This window comes from Oncorhynchus kisutch, linkage group LG1 (genome assembly GCF_002021735.2).
Source record: "Oncorhynchus kisutch isolate 150728-3 linkage group LG1, Okis_V2, whole genome shotgun sequence".
NCBI classification, from domain to species: domain Eukaryota; kingdom Metazoa; phylum Chordata; class Actinopteri; order Salmoniformes; family Salmonidae; genus Oncorhynchus; species Oncorhynchus kisutch.
The window spans coordinates 14206876-14227270 of NC_034174.2; the positions used below are offsets into that span (position 1 = coordinate 14206876).

General features: G+C 41.8%; 1 protein-coding gene across 2 annotated transcripts in view; it reads right to left on the reverse strand.

Annotated features, from left to right (window-relative positions):
• The window catches only part of LOC109865255 (chemokine-like protein TAFA-2), a 161197-nt gene that overhangs the window by 59652 nt on the left and 81150 nt on the right, over positions 1-20395 (reverse strand). For both annotated transcript variants that reach the window (XR_002251558.2, XM_020453391.2), the window contains exon 2: positions 11187-11299. Coding sequence is in view for 1 of the 2 variants with exons in the window: in XM_020453391.2 (XP_020308980.1) it covers positions 11187-11298 (112 nt within the window). In the remaining variant the exon portion in view is untranslated. The remainder of the gene's footprint in view (positions 1-11186; positions 11300-20395) is intronic.

The following is a 20395-nucleotide window of genomic DNA, read 5'->3' on the forward strand; positions in this document are numbered from 1 at the left end:
TTATTATTACTCACTCACAGACACTGCTGAGGGCATTAAAAGCTTTTAGGATAGAGAGAGAGAGAGAGAGAGAGAGAGAGAGAGAGAGAGAGAGAGAGAGAGAGAGAGAACCCAATTACCTAGTCACCACCACAGCAATTTACATCCAGTCACTTATGAAACGGGTATGATCGGGTATGAACTAATGAGAGAACCAACCTGACCATCTGGGCTGCGCGGGAACAGAGCTCAAACACACTCGCACGACAGGACCCAGGCTGGGTCACACTATCGGGGAGGCTGAGTTAGTAGGCTGATCTAAAATGTTCAAATTGAATTAATGTCACAAATGTAAACGTTGTTTCCTGACTGTGTTGTTGACAGCAATAGTCTGTGTTTGTATCTCCCTGACAGACAGGAAACTAACTTCTCTGTCCACTGAGGCACGAACGGACCCAAGCCTCTGGTTTAGCTTCACTGACTCCTTTTATCCAGAAAAGGAAGAAAACAAAATGTCCTTAACCTCATTTCCTGTTTGTGCTGCTCTCCCTTTTCAACCCACAGAATGGGGAGGCTAAATCACAACACTGTCAACAGAGTCACGGGCGGGCGTGGGCCCAGACCACAGCAGCCAGCAAAACAGGTAGACAATAGAAACACCATGAATAAATGATGACTAGATTTTATGCTCAAGCTGCTCATGTAGCATTTAAGACAAAGGAGAGATGGTACTGTACAGTACAGCCACAAAATGCTGAGTATATGACAGTCTGTCTGCTACATTTTGTATTGTCAAAAGTCTAAGGAGTGATGTAATACCTGGGGTCAATCCTAAGGTCCTCATAACGCCAGTTAAACATTTGCAAAAAAGAGAAACAAAGGGAGGCCAGAGCGAGGAGGGAGAGATGTATGGACTAGGTGAAAGAGGTATATGAAAAAGAGAAGGTGGAGATAGTTTTTTCCACCTCTATCATGTTATAGCATTCAAAGCAGGCATAGAAATATTGGTTCCCTGAGACATTCATCCCTCAAGCTTCCTGAGCAATGGGAGTACGTTTCAGAAGACGTATGCTTAATTGGCTTACGGTATTCTGAAGAGATTGACTCATATCTCTCCTGCTGTAAACCTGCTGAGCTCAACAATCACACTTGGTTGTGCCCAGGAAATAAGCCCACATCACAGAGACAGGCTAGAGAAAGCTCCACAGATGCCAATGTGTCTCTGAGTATACTTTCACACTAGGCCTTACTGCCGCTTTTCAATAGTTTCACCTGTGCAACAAAATAAAACTATGGAAGAATGTAAAAAGTCAACCAAAGCAAATGTTTGCTTGACTTTATACAGGCTTCCACAATTTTTCCGTGGTTTTGTTTTGTTGCACAGGTATAGTACTAAACTGTACTTAGCATAAGGCCTACTGAGAAATATAAGGTGCTCATAAAGCAACAAGGAGCAAATATAGATGACATAATATGATACTATACATAAGCCATAAACTATGGACTTCAGACAGATGAGTACGCCTTACTTGACCATCCCTACAACATCAACTTTATCTTGACACCCTCAGTCACAAGCCAGACTCTTGACAGTTGTTGTAAATGCAGGACTGGAGGAGAACATTATTCAACTTTGGCTCAGAGAGCATCATATGCCTCGAAATCCACTGTGTTGATGAGTAGAGGTGTGTTTGTGAATTGTGAAGCTCCTTTTCCTTGGTAGAATCAATAACTACTGTGTAAACTTGGGAACGCCAGACACACACTGCTGTGCGTTATTGTGTTAACATGAAGAGCTATTCTGCAGTACATGCACATTCTACCAGGGTTTGTTTCGTCTGCATTGCAGCATTGCAGCATTGCACAGACACTTTCTATTTGACTAATCTACTCTATCACACATTGGCATTATAGTTCCATTCTCCAAAGCTTATTATCTGTATATAACATGTTATACAGTATTATTAACCATTATTAATCCTCTCTGGTTCATTACCATGAAACAGATACACTTTCTCTCAAAATATCCCCAACAGCAATGGCCTCAGCTCTCCTTCTCAACCTTGTCATCTGCAGCGTGGTGACAACCCTCCAAGAGGCCTTAGCAGGAGAGAGTTCATAGTGTATAGTGTAGCAGCATGTGAATCTTGTTCATTTCTATATTCTCTCATCTCACACGCCACACATACTCGTTATCTGTCAGAGAGCCGTCATGTCACCTCTAAATGGGTTGCAGTCTCCTCTCTCAAAGTGTAAACCGATTGTGCTAACGCTCCACTCTCGGGGTTGATTGACAGGCAGAATGTCAGGAGACATCCAGAATGTCAGGAGACACCCAGAATGTCAGCAGACACCCAGAGCTGTGGAGCAACAAAGGGGGGGATAAGGCCCTTGTTCGCCGCGTGAGAGTGGCACACATTTCCAGTTCTATCTCCAGTCGGCTACAATAAGGGAATCATGATTTGAATACTGAGAGGTGTCTTTATCTCTCTGAGTTTTGCTACTGTAGATATAATCAGTTGAACAGGCTGCATATACAGTGCCTTCGGGAAGTATTCAGACCCCTTGACTTTTTCCATATTTTGTTACTTTACAGCCTTATTCTCAAATTGATTTTAAAAAAATGTCCTCAGCAATCTAGACACCATACCCCATAATGACAAAAGCGAGAACAGGTTTTTAGATTTTTTTGCTAAATAAAACATTTTTACATAAGCATTCAGACCCTTTGCAATAAGACTCGAAAATAGAGTTCAGGTGCATCCTGTTCCATTGATCATCCTTGAGATGTTTCTACAACTTGATTGGAGTCCATTGTGGTAAATTCAACTGATTGAACATTATTTGCAAAGGCACACACCTGTCTATATAATGTCCCACAGTTGACAGTGCATGTCAAAGCAAAAACAAAGTCATGAGGTCGAAGGAATTGTCCGTAGAGCTCCGAGACACGATTGTGTCGAGGCACAGATCTGGGGAAAGGAACAAACAAAACGATCTGCTGCATTGAAGGTCCCCAAGAACATAGTGGCCTCCATCATTCTTATATTAAAGAAATTCAGAACCACTAAGACTCTTCCTACAGCTGGCCGCCTGGCCAAACTGATTTTCACTCTGACAGAGTTCCAGAGTTCCTTTGTGGAGATGGGAGAACCTTCCAGAAAGACAACCATCTCTGCAGCACTCCACCAATCAAGCCTTTCTGGTAGAGTGGCCAGATGAAAGCCACATGACAGCCCGCTTGCAGTTTGCCAAAAGGCATCTAAAGAATCTCAGACCATGAGAAACAAGATTCTCTGGTCTGATGAAACCAAGATTGAACTCTTTGGCCTGAATGCCAAGCGTCACGTCTGGAGGAAACCTGGCACCATCACTACGGTGAAGCATGGTGGTGGCAGCATCATGCTGTGGGGATGAGACTCAGGGACTGAGAGACTAATCAGGATTTAGGCAAAGATGAATGGCGCAAAGAGATCCTTGATGAAAACCTGTTACAGAGCGCTCAGGACCTCAAACTGCGGCAAATGTTAATCTTCCAACAGGACAGCGACCCTAAGCACACAGCCAAGACAACGCAGGAGTGGCTTCGGAGCAAGTCTCTGAATGTCCTTAAGTGGCCCAGCCAGAGCCCGGACTTGAACCCAATCGAACATCTCTGGAGAGACCTGGAAATAGCTGAGCAGCGACGCTCCCCATCCAACCTGACAGAGCTTGAGAGGATCTGCATAGAAGAATGGGAGAAACTCCCCAAATACAGGTGTGCCAAGCTTGTAACGTCATACCTAAGAAGACTCAAGGCTGTAATTGCTGACAAAATTGCTTCAACAAAGTACAGAGTAAATATTGTACTTATGTAAATGTGATATTTCTGTTTTTTTTATATACATTTGCAAAAATGTCTAAAAATCTGTTTTTTCTTTGTCATTATGGGTTATTGTGTGTAGAGTGATTAGGGAAAATACAATTTAATACATTTTTGAATAAGGCTGTAACCTAACAAATTTGGAAAAATTAAAGGGGTCTGAATACTTTTCAAATGCACTGTATATGTTTTGAAATCCACTTATGATCAAATATGGAATATTACCTATACTATGTGCAGTAATATCCGTTCTCATACGTAATAGTGGATTGCCTTGGAGAACAATGGATTTGGTTATTCACCAACCAACCTGTAGTGCCCAGCTGCTGAGTTGCTATAGTCACCCCCAGGTCAAGGTGAATATGACCTGACCATTTTCTCTCAACTCACAATATCTATGTGAGTATGTGCCTTTCCCTAATAGGCCACACTGCAGAACAATGTCAAGAGACCTTTAAAAAAAGCAATTTCCAGAAACTATCCAGCAGTCCCACCCATTATATTTTATGCTCCATTCACATAAAACGTGCTGCTCAGCCTTGGTTGTGTTTTTTATGGGTTCGATGTGGACACTGTGCTGTGCTGTACTTCATTCCAGCAGAGAGATGCAAGCCGGGGGGTAAAGGAGATATCGAGCACAGCTGAGAGATGGAGAGGCGATTGATAGATTGAATTTTAGAAGCTTACATTTCCATCGTAGCATGGCTGAAAAGAAAGGAGTGGAAGAAGAGACGACCCAGGGCTCTGTGACTGCCACTGAAAACCCTGTTCAATGTTGCTTGGCTGGGGATGAGCACTGGTAAATGTCTGGTAGGATTTATATCATCTAACTGCACTTCAAAGGACAGTTATTAAAGCACATTTATTTAATTAACAATCAGGGGCCGTCAATCTGCAACAGTAATAACAGCATGGGAATTAGTGTTTAGAAGAGGAAATTAAACTTGCCTGATTTATTGTCAGCAATGTTGGGATAGCACTGTGACAAAACACTCCGATGGTAGGCTATTTGAAACATTCAGTCAGATGCTAAGCTATTTGAAACATTCAGTCAGATGCTAAGCTATTTGAAACATTCAGTCAGATGCTAAGCTATTTGAAACATTCAGTCAGATGCTAAGCTATTTGAAACATTCAGTCAGATGCTAAGCTATTTGAAACATTCAGTCAGATGCTAAGCTATGCCTCGGCTGTGGGAGGGAAATAAAGCATAATCACAATAAATAGCCCACAAACATATTACCCAGAGGGAATGGAAGAGATATGTTGTACGATGGTGTATTTATTTGGATCCCCATTAGCTTCTACTTTAAACTGAATAGGTCTTCGAAAATAAAATGTTTTCTAGAAAGTGGTATGAGCCAATCATAGCTCACCATGAAGAGAACCAGTCATCACTCACCACATTTGATTAGAATCATGATGTCAAGGATAACAGAAATATCCATGATCTTCTGCCAAATGTTAATACTTCCTCCAAAATGCTACTATCCCTCTCTGTAGAAATATCATAATCTTAATGAGCACTTGAAGAAATGTTTTCAATCACCAAGAGAAAAATGAAAAAATACATTGAACTGACACAACTCATGATCGTTACCCATGTACTAAACATGCTCCCTGTAAATAGCACATAGGCCTACATATATAGCCTACATGGGCGGAATATTTCAGCTCAATCACGAGCTAATCACACACAACCAAGAGGAACATGTTCTGAACCATAATCCTGACTTTGACACAATACCACCACATAATCTTTATAGTATATAATGCCCATCATTGACATATTTATTGCTCTAAATGATTCAAGGCATTAGAAATTCAACAGAGAGTGTTAAAATCCGAGTGCAAAAGAATGGGACGGTGGCCAATTTGGAAGGTGATATCCTCAGTGCTCAGCCTCAACCAAGCGTTTCCAGTTAACAACAACACAATTGACTGAACTTAAAAGGGGTTCCAATTTCCAGGTAAGGGCAAGGCTCTCAGTGTAGACCCAATTACTGCTACGCTGTTAGCACTTCTCCGCTAATTGCATTCATCATCACTGCAAATTCATTATCATCGAATCGAAGATCAAGGATCTCATCCCCGTCCCTCATTTCTATCAAAATCTAAAAGCCACCAGGTTTCTTTTGAGTTGCAGGGTAGTTAGAGGTAGGTAACTAGCTTCCAATGTGGTGTGGGATAATGTCATTCTATTGGAACTCTAATTGGAGAAGGACAGGAGATTGTAATCACTGCAGAGATGTGTGAAACGCTGGGCCACAGCAGGTGGTCCGTTAGAACAATGAAGGATCATTTGAGATCATTTAGAAACACTCAACTAATGACTTGTTTAATTAAACCACTCTTGACCTGACAACTACAGAGGTAACGACTCTTAACCTGATAACTACAGTAGTAACCACTCTTGACCTGACAACTACAGTAGTAACCACTCTTAACCTGATAACTACCATAGTAAAAACTCTTGACCTGACAACTACAGCAGTAATGACTCTTAACCTGATAACTACCATAGTAACCACTCTTAACCTGATAACTACACTATTAACCACGTTTAACCTGATAACTACAGTAGTAACCACTTTTAACCTGATAACTACAGTAGTAACCACTTTTAACCTGATAACTACAGTAGTAACCACTCTTAACCTGATAACTACAGTGGTACCCACTCTTGACCTGATAACTACAGTAGTAACCACTTTTAACCTGATAACTACAGTGGTACCCACTCTTGACCTGATAACTACAGTAGTAACCACTTTTAACCTGATAACTACAGTACAGTAGTAACCACTCTTGTGTGATAGTTGTTGTTGTTCATACTAACCCAAACAAGGCTTGTAAGTGTAAGGTATTGTTACCATCAAGCAAATCAACTCATGTCTTTCTGTTATGACTCAAACTTTTACACAATAAATAATTCACCTGATGTGGCAAAGTTCCTAAACACCTCACAAAGCACAGAAGAAGAACAACATACTGCAGTCTGCATATGAAAGATTCAAATCTATAAGCGTTTACTGTCCACTTCTTAAACAAATGGTATTTCTATATCAAATGTCTTCCTCCAGAACCTCAGTCCTTCATGGATAAACACTGCATCATACCTCACATCCTCCCAGCTCATATAACCAGCTGCCATTCAGAGGTCTATAGCATGGGACTAATCTCAGTGGTCTACCACTAGGAAACAGAGGCACCTGACCTGACCCCCTCCCCTGTCTGTCACCAACAGCGCATTTCAAACAGGCCCCACGTCTCCATCACTTCCGTTTCCTCATCTTTATCTCCTCATCCCGATACATTGACATGGACCACACACACGCTCTGTCTTCTCCACCACGCTCAGCTCTGTCCCTAGGGAGGCCATGACCTGCTCTGCCACCACTGCCTGCCCGCTGCCCAGCATAATGACAGCACTAGTCCCAGAGCTATGCTGTTCTCTCTGCCCTATTTTGGCTGTAGGCTACTTGATGTACACCATTACAAATCTGCAAGGCTCCCTAAAGACCGACATGGCATCCAGAGTACAGAGTACAAACATCAGTCAGCCAGTCAGAACCAGTCTGATGTCATTATCTCACTGTTAGAAGACAATATACTATATCTTTCAGGGGGGGATATGGAAGCAGGAAATACATTACAGTGACTGTTTGATTTCAAATCAAATCAAATTTTATTTGTCACATGCGCCGAATACAACAGGTGTAGTAGACCTTACAGTGAAATGCTTACATACAAGCCCTTAATCAACAACGCAGTTTTAAGACAAATAAGAAATAAAAGTAACAAAAAATTTAAGACCATCAGTAAAATAATAATAGTGAGGCTATATACAGTCGTGGCCAAAAGTTTTGAGAATGACACAAGTATTACTTTTCACAAAGTCTGCTGCCTCAGTTTGTATGATGGCAAGTTGCATATACTCCAGAATGGAGAGTGATCAGATTAATTGCAAAGTCCCTCTTTGCCATGCAAATGAACTGAATCCCCCAAAAACATTTCCACTGCATTTCAGCCCTGCCACAAAAGGACCAGCTGACATCATGTCAGTGATTCTCTTGTTAACACAGGTGTGAGTGTTGACGAGGACAAGGCTGGAGATCACTCTGTCATGCTGATTGAGGTCGAATAACAGACTGGAAGCTTTAAAAGGAGGGTGTGCTTGGAATCATTGTTCTTCCTCTGTCAATGTCACGATCGTCATATGGAGTAGACCAAAGCGCAGCGTGGTGTGAATCCATTCTTTTATTGAATGATGAAAAAACACGAAGAACACTTAAACAAAAACAACAAAACGAACATGACGCTATGACCACGAGTGCAGACACAGGCAGCTACACATAGACAATAACCCACGAACCACAATACAAAACAGGCTACCTAAATATGGTTCCCAATCAGAGACAACGACAAACACCTGCCACTGATTGAGAACCATATCAGGCCAAAACACATAGAAACAGACTGACTAGACATGCAACATAGAATGCCCACTCATATCACACCCTAACCAAACAAAACATAGAAACAAACAACAATAATGGTCAGAGTGTGACAGTCAACCATGGTTACCTGCAAGGAAACACGTGCCGTCATCATAGCTTTGCACAAAAAGAGCTTCACAGGCAAGGATATTGCTACCAGTAAGACTGCACCTAGATCGACTTGCCTGGTTAAATTAAAAAAACATGTTTTTGACTAAAATGCTAATGCATATTTGCATAAAAAAACAAGTATCTCATGGAGCATAAGAACCAGTGTGAGAATGATCCATTAGAGTGCATTACACAGTTTTTACAAAGTATTCACCATAAGCAAATATGCAAATATGGTGCTGGAATGCAAATGAGGGGGAATGACTGCACAATTTCAACTCATAAGCATATCTGCACAGTCTCATGTGACGTTTGTTAAACCTTAAACCCAACATAAACCCCCCCCAAAAAAATCTGAGTTTTACAGCATCTATGAGCAGTAAGGTTTAATCCCTTACACTGTGAGATGTAACAGAGTGTGAGCATTTCATCTCCAGAAAAGCAGAGCTGTCACACCGCATCACACAATCAGCTTGGCCAATGTGTTTTTCACGCCCGTTTTCCATTCCACTGCATTTCAGCATCTGGCCATCCGGCTGCTGACTGACTAACAAATCAGAGAGAGCCTGATTGCTGTTTTCAAAATGAGAGAAAAAATGGATCTGTTCGTAGTAATGTTTTTTATTTGAATGAAATGAAGCTATTGAAAGATATCCACACGATTGATGTGTTGTGTGTGATTCAGGCGCACTTTTGATCTAGCGATTTCATGGATCTAAGTTGTATACTGTAGATCACACCAGCAAAAAGAAAAACTGGTTTCTCTGTCCCCCCCCCCCTCTCATGACTATAACTAATGAATGTGGATGGTGCTTTGGGGGCTTGCAGTCTTATTAATGTGCTCAGCTGTGCTCTCGTCAGGTTACGGTGAAAGGTTCAATTGCTCTGGCGAGGCCCCCACCTCAATAAACAGCGGTGCTAAAGAGGTTTGTTTATTGGGCAGACCTTGGCTTGACCTCTGGAGCTGCGGGACCTGCCTTGTGATTACCTCAGTGTTGGCCCTGCCCTCAGAGACCAGTGGCTGGCAACTAGTCCACTTCCCAGGGCTGTCGAGTGGCTGTGTGGTCTGGCCATCTCTTCAAAATCAATCACACTCACTCCGCATAGTGGTGCACCCACCTCTGTGGAAACGAACATGGCTTGTGGCCATACTACAGGCGTTTGGATACTAGTAGATTTTTGGAAGACTAATAATGTACTCAAGTGAGTTTATCATGAACATTTGAAACTTCAGGTCTTTTCCCTGTCTCTAGAAGCCTGGGGTTTCATTTAATCTGCGATCACAGTGTTGCTGTTCCAGTGTTGTTGTTTTGTCTAATGCAGAGACGTCTCTCCAGTATCGTTGTGACCTCATTATTTCAATGTGATGTCACACTTTCTACCTTTTCGCCCAGTGGAGCACTGACTCTCTCCCCATCACTAAAATCACTCTGAACTTCACAACAGTTCCCCTAAAGCTGCAAATGTCTGTTGTTGTTTTGTTATATTGGCTTTTTGTTCGAAGACAAAAAAACTCAAAATCAATATGTGACCCCCAGAGCACCGTACATTCCTGTCTACATCAGCCTCTCCTCATTTCAGTGTCACACAACTAATAAGTGTCCATTAATTATTTACAGTGAGATCTGTTGGAGCGAAGAACTGATCCATATGACTGCTTTTACAGTGAGATCTGTTGGAGCGAAGAACTGATCCATATGACTGCTTTTACAGTGAGATCTGTTGGAGCGAAGATCTGTTGGAGCGAAGAACTGATCAATATGACTGCTTTTACAGTGAGATCTGTTGGAGCGAAGAACTGATCCATATGACTGCTTTTACAGTGAGATCTGTTGGTGCGAAGAACTGATCCATATGAACTGCTTTATAGTGAGATCTGTTGGAGCGAAGAACTGATCAATATGACTGCTTTTACAGTGAGATCTGTTGGAGCGAAGAACTGATCCATATGACTGCTTTTACAGTGAGATCTGTTGGAGCGAAGAACTGATCCATATGACTGCTTTTACAGTGAGATCTGTTGGAGCGAAGAACTGATCAATATGACTGCTTTTACAGTGAGATCTGTTGGAGCGAAGAACTGATCCATATGACTGCTTTTACAGTGAGATCTGTTGGAGCGAAGAACTGATCAATATGACTGCTTTTACAGTGAGATCTGTTGGAGCGAAGAACTGATCCATATGACTGCTTTTACAGTGAGATCTGTCGGAGTGAAGAACTGATCCATATGACTGCTTTATAGTGAGATCTGTTGGAGCAAAGAACTGATCCATATGACTGCTTTTACAGTAGGCTACATTATCCTTGCACCTGACCATTGTAAACAGCCTCACCTCTTCAATGTGATAGCTCATAGCAATGTGTTGTGGTGAGCTTTCTGGCCCAAAATGTCAGCCTGACATCGACTAGTTGGAAGCTACTAAAGCCATACAATGTCAAGTGCTTTGAGGACCTGGTGGAAGAGATACGTTAAGCCATGTAAATCAAATCCACCATACTGTATAGGAAATATTTTACATTAAGTATTGTGTTATAACATGTTACATAGTAGGAGCTTTGCATTTACCCTGTAATAGTTGAACAGTTTACGTTATTATACATATTAAGTTATTACACATATTAAGTTATTACACAATTTGCTGACAGTAATTACACACCATCATTATGATGAGGATGTGTTCGACGTGCCCATAGAGATGCATACAGTATCTACTGTAATTGTGTTGACATACCTATGTGACTTCTGTGTGACGAAGCGAGGGTCAGCTGTCCCCAGAGAGACACCAGACAGACGGCCAACAGCAGCACCCTTCTGCACACACTCCGTAGGTCTCTCTCCCGCATTCTGAAAAGACAGGGTGGGGAAAATTTGTTCAGTCACATATCAGTCATTAGGGCATTTTTGGGGTGTCATGCAGGAGTGGCGTAGCGACAACTCTACAGCACAGCTCCAATAACATGATGCGATCTCTATTGTACTCCACACATTTCACTGTAAGGTGACTACAACTACACCTGTTGTATTCGGGCGCATGTAACAAATACAATTTGATTTGAATAAGAGTAGGTTCCATGTCAGCTCTGCCCTGCACAGAGACAGCAAGACAAAATCACAATGGAGAAAGCAACTGGCTTTGTGCGTTGGACCCTTTACGAGCATTAGTGAATGTGGCTTCCTTCCCACAAACCAGAATAACAGATTCAGGATCTTAACTTGATCACCCTGTTGCTGGGTAACTTTTTGGCAATGCAGGAAATTAAAAACTTGTAGTGTATTTGACGTTTCAAAAAGCTTCTGAAGCTTGTAATTTCCACTTAGAAATTTCAGACTTAATATCAACCCTTACAAAAATGCAGTGCTTTCCTTCCACCACTGAATTCCAGTTTACTGTTTGATCGACTGCAAGGATTGCAACACCCATGTTGATTCAGTGTGAACTGACTTAGGTAAATAACTTGTTAGTATTCACGTGTAAACATACAGAAGAGAGGTGCTTTTCATTTCTCCTAAAATTATGTGTTGTATTATCTTACCAAATCATAGCTACAGGAACGCTGCAGCAACCACAAACCCACCACAACTTCTAGTATTGTACTTCTCTATAGTCCAAGAAGATCTACAAATAGAATGTCTGACTGGCTCTTATTCCTCCGTTTCCCTCTTTATAAACGACGCCTCACTGTCCCTTTTCCCCCGTCTCCCTCTTTATAAATGACGTCAGACTGTCACTTATTCCCGTTTTCCTCTTTATAAATGACATCTGACTGTTCCTTTCCCCCCCGTTTCCCTCTTTATAAATGACATCAGACTGTCACTTATTCCCCCGTTTCCCTCTTTATAAATGACGTCAGACTGTCCCTTATTCCCCTGTTTCCCTCTTTATAAATTACGTCTGACTGTCCCTTAATCCCCCGTTTCCCTCTTTATAAATTACGTCTGACTGTCCCTTAATCCCCCGTTTCCCTCTTTATAAATTATGTCTGACTGTCCCTTTCCCCCCCGTTTCCCTCTTTATAAATGACATCTGACTGTTCCTTTCCTCCCCGTTTCCCTCTTTATAAATTATGTCTGATTGTCCCTTTCCCCCCCGTTTCCCTCTTCATAAATTACGTCTAACTGTCCCTTATTCCCCCATTTCCCTCTTTATAAATGACGTCTGACTGTCCCTTTCCCCCCCGTTTCCTTCTTTATAAATTACGTCTGTCTTCCACTCATTCCCTTGTTTCCTCTCCCCCTCCTCCCCCTAGAACCAGGAGGGAGGTTACTAGGTAATAGTGTTTGGGTGGTCTGTCTTGGCTAGCATTTCCCAGCTCACTAATCTTCATGTAGTGTTCAGGGTCTGTTGTCCAGTAATACAGTGTGGCTGTGTAAGAGGTCCTGGGAGAGGACTACAAACAATGCAATCAGAGGCTCATCTTATTGCCAACAGAGCATGCTCCGCTCACAGGAAAAAACAGTCACAAATCACAGGCATCCTTTCAACGCCTTTGCAGTGTATCCACTTGAATTAGTGAAAAGATTGTTTTCATGCAAAGAGCTTAACTCTTGCTTATTTGGCAGTGGCTGGTGAAGGGAGTAGAGAGGGAGACATCAACAGTTGTAGAGCTGGGTGGCATCTAATGGAAGGTTCTATCTACTGTAGCCTATGTAGAGGAGGCTTCTCTGATGGCTTCTGTCAAGTACAACCAGACCTGGATTCGGATAGTATTTTTTTCCCTTTCTTTGAGCGTTTCATTCAGCCAGCCTTGAGTGCCAGATGGGTGGGTTTTTGAACCATTTTGGGGCAATTCCATTTTGACACCTGGTTCTATTGCGCCGCCAGGTAAGATGAATTAAGCACAGCAAGAATGTGAAATAAAACAAATACTATTTGAACCCAAGTCTGGGCACAACCTCCATCTACCTAACCAGGCCAGACCAGGCCACCGTGTTCAGGTGGCTGAAGGGACTTGGAAAACAGGACAAGTATCCACCTGATAGAGATGATGATGGGACCAGGTGGCGTATCAGAATGGTTGGGAGAGGAATGGAAAACCAGCTGAACAGGTGAAAATATCGCTTGGTGTGTAATGGTTGTCTGACGAGGAGGAGTAGTAGGAAGGATCGGAGGACCAATGCGCCGCGTGGTAAGTGTCCATATTGTCTAATAAGGAATATGAACACTGAACAAAACAAAAAACGACAACGTGAAATAACAAAACCGAAACAGTTCCGTGTGGAACAAACACTGACACGGAAAATAATCACCCACCACTCAAAAGTGAAACCAGGCTACCGAAATATGGTTCTCAATCAGGGACAACGATTGACAGCTGCCTCTGATTAAGAACCATACCAGGCCAAACACAGAAATCCCAAATTATAGAAAAAGGAACATAGACTGGCCACCCCAACTCACGCCCGGACCATATTAACCCAAAGACATAACAAAGGAACTAAGGTCAGAAGGTGACATGGTGACTACTGGTCCTAGACCTATATGTGCTTTATTTAGTGAACTCGGACTATTGTTGTCACACCATGCATGTATGGCATGACAACGATTGTCAGATGAGTTGGCTCAACTCCATGCATGTGGCATGCATGGCAACACATGCATGGCATGAAAATTATAGAGGAGTTGGCTCAGGCACATACAGGTCTGGGACATAACACCCCCAGGGTAGGTGAGGGAGGCTGAGGGATGGTCTTTCTGCATACGTGGGGCAAAACAGTATTTAGTCAGCGACCAATTGTGCAAGTTCTCCCACTTAAAAAGATGAGAGAGGCCTATAATTTTCATCATAGGTACACTTCAACCATGACAGACAAAATGAGAAAAAAAATCCAGAAAATCACATTGTGGGATTTTTTATGAATTTATTTGCAAATTATGGTGGAAAATACGTTTTTGGTCAATAACAAAAGTTGATCTCAATATTTTGTTTTATACCCCTTGTTGGCAATGACAGAGGTCAAACGTTTTCTGTAAGTCTTCACAAGGTTTTCACACACTGTTGCTGGTATTTTGGCCCATTCCTCCATGCAGATCTCCTCTAGAGCAGTGATGTTTTGGGGCTGTTGCTGGGCAACACGGACTTTCAACTCCCTCCAACGGTTTTCTATGGGGTTGAGATCTGGAGACTGGCTAGGCCACTCCAGGACCTTGAAATGCTTCTTACGAAGCCACTCCTTCGTTGCCCGGGCGGTGTGTTTGGGATCATTGTCATGCTGAAAAACCCAGCCACGTTTCATCTTCAATGCTCTTGCTGATGGAAGGAGGTTTTCACTCAAAATCTCACGATACATGGCCCCATTCATTCTTTCCTTTACACGGATCAGTCGTCCTGGTCCCTTTGCAGAAAAACAGCCCCAAAGCATGTTTCCACCCCAATGCTTCACAGTAGGTATGGTCTTCTTTGGATGCAACTCAATATTATTTGTCCTCCAAACACGACAAGTTGAGTTTTTACCAAAAAGTTATATTTTGGTTACATCTGACCATATGACATTCTCCCAATCTTCTTCTGGATCCTCCAAATGCTCTCTAGCAAACTTCAGACGGGCCTGGACATGTACTGGCTTAAGCAGGGGGACACGTCTGACACTGCAGGATTTGAGTTCCTGGCGGCGGAGTGTGTTACTGATGGTAGGCTTTGTTACTTTGGTCCCAGCTCTCTGTAGGTCATTCACTAGGTCCCCCCGTGTGGTTCTGGGATTTTTGCTCACTGTTCTTGTGATCATTTTGACCCCACGGGGTGAGATCTTGCGTGGAGCCCCAGATCGAGGGAGATTATCAGTGGTCTTGTATGTCTTCCATTTCCTAATAATTGCATCCACAGTTGATTTCTTCAAACCAAGCTGCTTACCTATTGCAGATTCAGTCTTCCCAGCCTGGTGCAGGTCTACAATTTTGTTTCTGGCGTCCTTTGACAGATCTTTGGTCTTGGCCATAGTGGAGTTTGGAGGTGACTTTTTGAGGTTGTGGACAGGTGTCTTGTATACTGATAACATGTTCAAACAGGTGCCATTAATACAGGTGACGAGTGGAGGACAGAGGAGCCTCTTAAAGGAGAACGTACAGGTCTGTGAGAGCCAGAAATCTTGCTTGTTTGTAGTTGACCAAATACTTATTTTCCACCATAATTTGCAAATAAATTCATTAAAAATCCTACAATGTGATTTTCTGGATTTTTTTTCCTAATTGTGTCTGTCATAGTTGAAGTGTACCTAATTACAGGCCACTCTAATCTTTTTAAGTGGGAGAACTTGCACAATTGGTGGCTGACTAAATACTTGTTTGCCCCACTGTACATACTGTATACAGACTGTATAATACATGTCTCCTTCTCTAAACCCATTGGAGGAGAAGGTCAGAGGCGAGGGACTTTCAGAGGCTTTCTCATCCAATGGGATTTTAAGAAGGAAATGAGGAGAGAGGACGTGAGGAGTATGCAATTGAGATTTTCCCACAGTACATCTCCAAAGCTGAAAGATGCAGTATTTCCTGGTTAATGACAGAGATGAGTCGTTGGGACCAATCGGGCAGCTGGGTGGACAAAGCTGACGTGTCATGGTTGGAGGGCAAAACAAACCGGTGTTGTTGTTGTTGAGGCTGTTTTTTTCTGTGTGATGCAGCTGGCTGTGTGCCACTTGTCATGCCCCCGAGCCAAGCCAAGCCATGACTACTCTCTCGCAACAGAACCTAGATAAACATGCATCTTTCTAATGAATTAGATAGAGAACATCTGGGCATAATAAATAGCATACCAAACCAGCTTCATTAAATTATATTTATAAGGGTTGATCATTAAATGTTTTCTGGTTATGAAATTAATCATATTGCAGAAATCAGCAGTTATTCACAAATGAATCCCTCCCAATGTGTTGTATGTATAGCACCTCTGAATTCCTTAAAATGAAACCACAACATGGAATTTCAACACATTTCTCATACATACATACATATATTGTAAATAAAAGCATACTGTACAGTGATTTGACCAAACCTACATACAGTATCAACATTGAATCACCTTATCAAGTTTGTTTTGAAGGAAAGTTAAAAGGCAAAAAAATGAAATACAAAGTGAAATGCTACTTTAACCGTGGTAAGAAGAATTCTCCCAACAAACACTCCAACATATTGGACAGAGTGAGTCAGCAATGCAGGCTTGGGTTGCACTCTGTACCTGATTTCTAGAAGAGTGGTATGGTTTCAGATGAGAGGCTCAGCTGGCTTATTTTCTCTAATTAGTCCCTTTGGAATTCTTCCCTACATGTGGGAAGATGCCTGACATATTTATTTTTGTTCCTGCTTCTAAACTCCCTCTCATTCCTCCACTAAGGGATGTACTGTAGCCAAACTGTAGAGATGTTCAGGATGGAACAGGATGTACTGTAGCCAAACTGTAGAGGTGTTCAGGATGGAACAGGATGTACTGGAGCCAAACTGTAGAGATGTTCAGGATGGAACAGGATGTTCTGTAGCCAAACTGGAGAGATGTTCAGGATGGAACAGGATATACTGTAGCCAAACTGTAGAGAGGTTCAGGATGGAACAGGATGTACTGTAGCCAAACTGTAGAGATGGTTCAGGATGGAACAGGAGGGATACTGTAGCCAAACTGTAGAGATGTTCAGGATGGAACAGGAGGGATACTGTAGCTAAACTGTAGAGATGGTACAGGATGGAACAGGAGGGATACTGTAGCCAAACTGTAGATATGGTTCAGGATGGAACAGGATGTACTGTAGCCAAACTGTACAGATGTTCAGGATGGAACATGAGGGATACTGTAGCCGAACTGTAGAGATGTTCAGGATGGAACAGGAGGGATACTGTAGACAAACTGTAGAGATGTTCAGGATGGAACAGGAGGGACACTGTAAGCCAAACTGTAGAGATGGTTCAGGATGGAACAGGAGGGATAATGTAGCCAAACTGTAGAGATGGTTCAGGATGGAACAGGAGGGATCTGTAGCCAAACTGTAGAGATGGTTCAGGATGGAACAGGACGGATAATGTAGACAAACTGTAGAGATGGTTCAGGGTGGAACAGGAGGGATACTGTAGCCAAACTGTAGAGATGTTCAGGGTGGAACAGGACGGATACTGTAGCCAAACTGTAGAGATGTTCAGGATGGAACAGGAGGGATACTGTAGCCAAACTGTAGAGATGGTTCAGGATGGAACAGGAAGGATACTGTCGCCAAACTGAGCTCCTACCCTCTGGGCTCTCTGCCTGGACATTCTAAGCTAGGCTGTAGCACAGTTTGGGTCTGGACCAGCTTTGGATTTAGACCCAGACATCTGCTATAGTATAGTACACAGAGGGTTGAGATGTAAAGAGGAAATTACTGGAATGGTTTCATGGCAGGAAGCCAGAGAGGAAAACAGGAGGTCATGCTAATCCAGGCTTCAGGTGGTTTACAGGTTCATGGTTCATGACCTAAAGACCAGTAGATAATCATTAGATGACCAGTATATCAACCAGTAGATTACCAGTATATCACCAGTAGATCATCAGTAGGTTAACCAGTATATTACCAGTATATGACCAGTATATCACCAGTAGATCATCAGTAGCTTAACCAGTATATTACCAGTATATTACCCATATGTCACCAGTAGATCACCAGTATATGACCAGTATATCAACCAGTAGATCAACCAGTAGATCATCAGTATATCACCAGTAGATCACCAATAGATCATCAGTAGGTTAACCAGTATATTACCCGTATGTCACCAGTATATCACCAGTAGATCACCTGTATATCATCAGTATATCACCAGTAGATCACCTGTATATCATCAGTATATCACCAGTAGATCACCTGTATATCATCAGTATATCACCAGTAGATCACCTGTATATCATCAGTATATCACCAGTAGATCATCAGTAGGTTAACCAGTATATCACCAGTATATCGTTAGTATATGACCAGTATATCACCAGTATATCTCCAGTAGATCACCTGTATATCATCAGTATATCACCAGTAGATCATCAGTAGGTTAACCAGTATATTACCAGTATATTACCCGTATGTCACCAGTATATCACCAGTATATCGCTAGTATATTACCAGTATATCACCGGTAGATAATCAGTATATCACCTGTATATCACCAGTATATTACCAGTATATTACCTGTATATTACCTGTATATCATCAGTATATCACCAGTAGATCACCTGTATATCATAAGTATATCACCAGTAGATAATCAGTAGTTAACCAGTATATCACCAGTAGATCATCAGTAGGTTAACCAGTATATTACCCGTATGTCACCAGTATATCACCAGTATATCGCTAGTATTTGACCAGTATATCACCGGTAGATAATCAGTAGTTAAACAGTATATCACCAGTATATCACCTGTATATCACCAGTAGATAATCAGTAAATCATCAGTATATCACCAGGAAATCACAAGCATATCACCAGTATATCACCAGTATATCACTGGTATATCACCAGTAGATCACCAGTAGATTACCAGTAGATAATAAGTAGATTACCAGTATATCACCAGTAGATAACCAGTATATCACCAGTATATCACCATTAGAGAATCAGTAGATTACCAGTATATCACCAGTATATCACCAGTGGATCACCAGTATATCATCAGTAGATCACCAGTAGATTACCAGTAGATAATCAGTAGCCAGTACATCACCAGTATATCACCAGTAGATAATCAGTAGATTACCAGTATATCACCAGATTATCACCAGTATATCACCAGCATATCATCAGTATATCACCAGTAGATCATCAGTAGTTAACCAGTATATTAACAGTATGTCCCAGTATATCACCGGTAGATAATCAGTTGATTACCAGTATATCATCAGTGTATCACCAGTAGATAACCAGTAGTTAACCAGTAGTTAACCAGTATAACATCAGTATATCACCAGTAGATAACCAGTAGATCACCAGTATATCACCAGTTGAAAACCAGTATATCACCAGTATATTTCCAGTAGATAATCATTAGATCACCAGTATATCACCAGGTTATCACCAGTATATCACCAGTAGATAACCAGTATATCACCAGCATATCACCAGTATATCCCCAGTATATCACCAGTATATCACCAGTATTTAACCAGTATATCACCAGTATATGACCAGTATATCACCAGTAGATCCCCAGTATATCATCAGTATATCACCAGTAGATAACCAGTATATCCCCAGTATATCAGCAGTATATCCGCAGTATATCACCAGTATGTCAACAGTATATCACCAGTAGATTACCAGGATGTCACCAGTAGATAATCAGTAGTTAACCAGTATATCACCAGTACATGACCAGTATATCACCAGTAGATAATCAGTAAATCACCAGTATATCACTGGTAGATAATCAGTAGTTAAACAGTATATCACCAGTATATTAGCAGTATATCACCAGTAGATCACCGGTAGATAATCAGTAGATGTCCTTGTAGCACCCTACTGAACCCTATGGATAACCCAGACTCAGCTCAAAATGTAGCACACAGGTGAATACATCATTAGCATGTAACGTACTTGCCAATGGTGGAGATGGTCACTTTCAATACCACTAGGCATGACAGAGTGCCAGCCCTCGACTTTGCACCACACTGAATAACTGACACATTTACACATTCTTCGAGAATACTTAAGCATGGTCTGTGGCATGCAATCAAGGAAACAAAACCCAAACATTCTGGAACTTAAATGCAATTAACATTGGAGCATATGGCTAGATTGGCCGTGGAATGCAGAGTTGAGTGGATTTCTATTTATGGCATCACCCTACTTTGGTAAGAGCCAAAGACTTAAGAACCAAAAGCGTAACCCACAGAGATGGGAATTTCAATACTTTTAAGAAAATATGTAGATCTATTTCAGATTGATTTGAAGTGATGCATAATCAATGATGCATCCACCCTTGTCTAAAA